This window comes from Labeo rohita, chromosome 11, assembly GCF_022985175.1.
Source record: "Labeo rohita strain BAU-BD-2019 chromosome 11, IGBB_LRoh.1.0, whole genome shotgun sequence".
NCBI classification, from domain to species: Eukaryota; Metazoa; Chordata; class Actinopteri; order Cypriniformes; family Cyprinidae; genus Labeo; species Labeo rohita.
This window is the reverse complement of record NC_066879.1, coordinates 9126568-9132462: the sequence shown is the minus strand read 5'-3', so window position 1 is coordinate 9132462 and position 5895 is coordinate 9126568. Positions and strand designations below refer to the sequence as shown.

At 34.7% G+C, this 5895-nt stretch overlaps 1 protein-coding gene across 1 annotated transcript; it reads right to left on the bottom strand.

Moving 5' to 3' along the window:
• Positions 1-349: 349 nt before the first annotated feature.
• On the bottom strand, positions 350-1957 carry ccl25b (chemokine (C-C motif) ligand 25b). The gene is made up of 4 exons (XM_051122069.1): positions 1795-1957; positions 1587-1676; positions 1037-1157; positions 350-896 (listed from the first exon to the last, which is right to left on the bottom strand). The coding sequence occupies exons 2-4, from the start codon at positions 1669-1671 to the stop codon at positions 794-796; spliced, it is 309 nt and encodes a 102-aa protein (XP_050978026.1). The 5' UTR covers positions 1672-1676; positions 1795-1957; the 3' UTR covers positions 350-793.
• Positions 1958-5895: the final 3938 nt, after the last annotated feature.

Sequence of the window (5895 nt, the reverse complement as noted above, 5' to 3'; positions counted from 1 at the left end):
AGTTTAGGCATCACCTGTCACACCTCACGCTGATACTTTGGCATTTGAGAGATACAAAGATAAGATCCCCTAAATCAATCACAAAGGACTAGAACAAGAACAAACACGTGCACAAGGGCATTGAACTAACAGGGTAAATGGATTTTCTTAAAAATGGTGAGGCACTGAAAGGCGAACTTGTTTTACTACAACGCTTCTCTCATTAAACAATTAAATCTAATTTAAAGTCTAATCAAGCAGTGTCTTCATTTTGGGTTGTTTGGAATAACCTAATAAAATAATAATAACATCAGATTATAAAAAAAGATTTCAGATGGGTCTAACACACTAAAGAAAAGACATTTAAAAGCACAGTTGCAACACTTTATTATAAAAAAATGCATTAAATGTATACATACTGCCTTTTTACCCTCTCTTTCTCTTTCTCTCTCTCTCTCACACACACACACATACTTATGTGTAGGCTGTTTACAGGTTACATATGACTAAAACATAAAAAAGAAAAATATATACATACAGTATAAAAAAGAAAAGCATGGAGACAAAAAAAAACAAACATTCACAGTTTGTACATTCATATTGTTCTAATACAATGAACAGAAGCAGACCATACATTACAGTTCATTATGAACCTCTGCATGAAGATAGTAATTCATAAGTGTAGAAAATATGAATCAGCAGGATTGATAGTGGTTTAAACTAAATGTTGGTGTATTGGTGATATACACATTTTCACTTGCATTAAAATACAGGTTGGTCTGCAGTGGTGTGATGAAAGCTGCCTCTGAAAACTCTACACCTTGGCTGCGTTTCTCTTATATAGTTTCTGTACCTCTTCTTGTACCCAGGGAAGGTTTGGTTCAACACAGACCATCTTTTTATTCTTCAGCGTGAAGCTGTTTGGAGACCAGAAAAGGACAATAAAAAAAAGACACTGATAATTCTCCAAGCGTGGTTGTTTAATTGCTGCATAATTACTGGCACAATGAATTCCAGATTTCCTAACGATTTTGTTGATGTTTTATATCATACTCACACAACAGCACGAATGTTACATCCTCCATCTGCTTCCTGGATTCTGTAACCCTCAACATGTCTCCTGAAGCCCTTCTTGCTCTTTATATCTGCATACTTCAAGCAGCAGTTTTCATAGGAACCTGAGAATAAATCAAAATTATATTTAGTCTTTTGGTCTCTCTCTCTTCCCACCGTGTCTACACCAGACGCGAGTGGCGCGGAGCGACGCGACAAAATACTACTGAACCCAGTGATGCTGTCTACATGGGATGCGACATCAGATTTGATGGAATAAATTAGTGTATTTAGTGTGAATCAGCAATGTTACATATTTTTACCTTTTATAAAACCAGTTAATTTAGGCCTACATGCTACCATTTTCCATGCTTCATACTTATTTTTACTTATTTTGCATTTAACAACAAGAAACATGCAGAAAAAAAACTGTCTAAAAGCGCATTTATAGAAATGTTAAAACTTACAATGTTATATTTAAATAAATTATATATTTAATTTTACATCATTAACAATGTGTAATGGAAGTACTTAATTAACCACTAAATTCTTACCTTGTGCCACACTTTGATACATGCAAGCCAGCAATAGGATAAAAATCAAGATTTGAAACTTCATGGTTGAAAGCTGTTTCTCCATATAAGCTGCAAAAAAGACAAGGAAATATTTAGTGCATTTTCTATTTGATGATGTGCACCCACCAAGCACAAACATGTGGCTCTAAAGTGAATAATGGCTATAGTCTGCATGTCTCATCTTTACCTCAGAGATTCTCAGAAGAATGATGTTGCTCTTTACGGTTAAAACTGCTCTACTCTCCTCCTCTGCCTCCTTAACACTTTTTATAGCAACAAAACCTGAAACTCTGCCCCGCCCCCTGTCACATTTTGCCTAGATTTTACGTTCTGTTGCATTAGAAGAGGTTAATGTGAAAGTTGACGCCGTCGACTGACTTTGTTGTTTTGACAAATCGCAATTGACTTAAGAGTTCCCGCTTTAGAAACATAAACAGGATGCCTGAAGGGATATCTATAATATCTTAAACCTCTATATTTGGTCAGCAGAGTGATGTTTCAGCATGGGGCAGAAACCACTGGGAGTCTGAAGGTTTTTTTTTTACAGCCCCCATTTTTCGCCCCTGCTTGGTATTGCACAATACAACATCTTTGCCAAATCCTTCCCCCCCCCTTAACATCTGCTTTTAGGACGTTTTGTGGTCTGTTTGCCAATAAAAACATATGAAATGCAATATTGTGCAACAAGATTCCCTTAAACTGATCACACTTTTGAAAATGTCCAGCGGTGCATATTGTGTGTTAATGTAATTGAATTTCATCCTTCCTAATGGAGGTCTTCAACTCTGATGACCATTTACTGTCTCGGTTCATCTCGGCTGTGAACTTACCCACATCGGTAGTATTTTGGCAGCGTCTTTAGGAAGAGATATAGATATCTTTGCTTTTGTGACTGCTAGTGATCTTGTGCAGGTCTTTCCTTCCAGTAAAACTGACGAGCAGTTCTGCCTTATATAGGGGAATTCCATCTTTTGGTGCATCTTACTTGTTGCAGACATTTCCAGGCTGTTGCATGACCTCTAGACCTGGAATTCTACAGAAAGCTCAGTGTTTTATGAGAAGCTCCACTTTCTGTCCAAGTCTTGATGACAAAAATTGTTGAAAAATTCACTACTTGTAAAGAGACCTCCACGTTTGTTTTCAAAAAACGTTAGATGACACTTCATTCTCTTTAGGGACCACATTTTATGTTTCCCTGCAAAACGTATGACTGGAATGTTAAATAGTCCCATATGGAGAAGTGTTGTCTTGAGTTATTTAGTGAATCTTCTTGTAAACTTTTCTTTGTTGTTGTTTTGTCCCAAGAAAGTTCTCCCAATGTTTAATTCTGCAGCAGTAGGGCTTTGATCATGCTACACTGCAAAAAAAGATGCATATTTTATTTCTTCATGACATGCCATCAATTTATAATATAGTCATTTCTAAGCCGTTATGTTACAGATGTTCTTGAGTTCATCTGTATCTTATTTCTGAGGCCTGTCATTTATGTGACAACTCAAACATCTTACTCCACTCTTCCGTAACTGTGAACATCTCATATTCTCTCTGCATCGCTTAACGCAAATGCTTTATACGTTTAAAGTAAAGACACTTCTGTTCATACTTCTGTTTCTGCTTTTGGACATTCAATCCTCCTGTGCATGACACACTCTTCAAGAATCGAACGAATTACAAATGTAAAATGTATAAACATGATTATTGTTATTATTATTATTACTACCAGGCCATCAATATCAAAGCATACATACACACACTTGTTATAATAATAACAAGTAATATAAAATAAATAACAGCATTTTCCACATTCAAATGAAATACAAGATGTGTCCAAAAAAAGTGCAAACAAGATTGCATGCAAACAACTGCACTGTTTTCACATTGAAAAATAGCATTTCTCAAGCAGTTAGATCAATCAAGTATGAAACAAATAATGAAGTATGGACAAAAGTATTTCAAATCTGGAAGTCTTTCACCATGTAATGTCATTGTTTTTTATCATGTTTATGAATGTTTATTCATATAATGCAGGGATTCCCAAATAAATTTTTTTTTTTTTTTTTTTTTTTTTGTCAGCCAAATCCCTTAAAATATTTACTTGAAATATTTCTGAGGAAGTTAACATTTCAATAATTTAACAAAACATTTGCATCTTTAAAGTTCTCTGATAGATAATGGTCACATTAACATGCAGGTAAAAAATAAAATAGTTTTATGCTTAGTGTTCAACGGTTTACATTTTTATTTGACATTTTTATTATTTAATTAATTATTAGCTTCTTATCAACTCACAATCCCACTGCAGTTCTTACATTATGCCCAATTTTACACTTTTTTATATCATTATGGTATGTTTGATGGTAAATTTAAAACAAATCTGATTAAAAAAAGTAATCTAAAAAGTAGTCCGATTACATTACCTAAAATGAGTAACCTAGATTACGTTACTAAGGACAATTTTTATTATGTAATCTGTAATCAGTAATGGACTACAATCTGTAAGCAACCTACTCAGTCATTAGTTCCATCGAACTCTGTTTTCACTTTGCATCATCAAATGGCCATATTGGCAGTACTGAATTTAAACAATGCCACTGAACTAAATGAAACTTGCATACTTTGCTGATTACTTCTGCTGAAAATGCTTAGTAATTGTAAATGTTTTGTGCAGTACTAATCGGTCGGACTGGGAAAAGCGTTTGGAGTAGTCTACTAGACTGCCAAAAGTTATAACAAATCAAGGAAAAGGAGGAACAAAAGATATTTGTGTTTGGCCAAAGTGAACCAGAATTTCCAGGACAAGAAATCCGCTTTTATCATTTACAGTCAGGTAGAGAAATATTAGGATAATATCTTAATTATTACTGCCCGTACTTATCTTTTCCACCTATTGTCTTTAGTCAGTCAAAATACTGTGCACTTTCCTGCTGACTAACTCCTTCTCTATATGTGCAGGGCCGGCCCTGGCCAATTTCCTGCCATAGGCAAGATTTTACCTGGTGCCCCTTGCTTCACAGCCCATTCCACCAATAATACTATTAATACTAATAATACAATTTCCTATTAAAAAAAAAAAAAAAAAAAAGCTGATGGTAGTGAAACGGTAACACTTACAATAAGGTATCATTTGTTAACATTAGTGAATGTATTAACTAACTTGAACTAACAATAAACAATACATTTGTAACAGTATTTATTGTTTTTGTTAATAAATCTGAAAAGTGAACTATAAATCTGAAAAAACTACAGCCCTTTCTAACTTTATCACCTTTAATTAAACTGAGAAACGTACATCTTTAAAGTGAAAGTGAGGGCTGCAGTCTTACAGACACACTGATGATTTATTAGTGAAGTGAACATCTATCACATCTATCTAATCAGGTGACTAAAGTATGTAAAAGTGTGGCTGTGCGGGGGAGATGAATCATGCGTTGAACCGGGGTGAGTCGGGAGATCAAATAATGTTTTTGTTGGACGATCGCTTTTTTGATAATATTTTAAATTCATAGTATTGAAGTAGTATTGTTAAAAAAAAAACCTTGCTCATTTTGGCACCTCTAGCATTTGCCTATTCTGTCTATGCCACAGACCAGCCCTGTCTATGTGATTTAGCAGCTTCCATGCATTTTTCCTGTGGTTTAGACAGCATAAATTAGCAGAACAAGGTATTCAGTAGTACACTGACCATGCAATCCATGCTGTTTGATACATTCGAGTATCTCCAATATGGCCACACATCCGGGACAGTAGGGGACACACTACTATCGACAGTAGGGGAGCGCGGGGCACAACCTAACACTTTTTGAATCTCTCAGTTTGTGTAAATCCACGTGGGGTCCAAAGTATATTTTTTTAAATCAACGTTATTTTCACACTTGTCTAGTACAAATATGTAGCTTTGTTTCATAATTACAGTGTGTACGTTTTTTGTTATTTACCTCAAAATAAAGGAAGTGAAAAGTGACGACATGCCCCGTAGGTGGGGTACATTGTAACATGTGAGGGGCACGTTGTAACATGACCATATAACAGCTTAAAATGTTATCTGATCGAATGAAAAAAATATATATATACACGACAAACTAAAATATTTTGTCAATAAAATAAAACGATTATTTTTAAATAAAACAATGCCGTTTTTTAAGAATACGTGAAACACATTCAGACATTCCAAAAAAAAAAAAAAAAAAAAAACCACTTCCCTCCCTCCAAACACAGCTCTCATAGAACACGAAACACATAAACGAGCCAAAATGCTTTATATTTCTTGAAATAATAATTTCTCAACATT

Coding starts and splice junctions, on each gene's coding strand:
- ccl25b (XM_051122069.1), bottom strand. CDS start 1,671: ATGGAGAAACAGCTTTCAACCATGAAGTTTCAAATCTTGATTTTTATC. Junction 1,158..1,586: donor GTATCAAAGTGTGGCACAAG/GTAAGAATTTAG, acceptor ATTTATTCTCAG/GTTCCTATGAAAACTGCTGC. Junction 897..1,036: donor TGTAACATTCGTGCTGTTGT/GTGAGTATGATA, acceptor GTCTCCAAACAG/CTTCACGCTGAAGAATAAAA.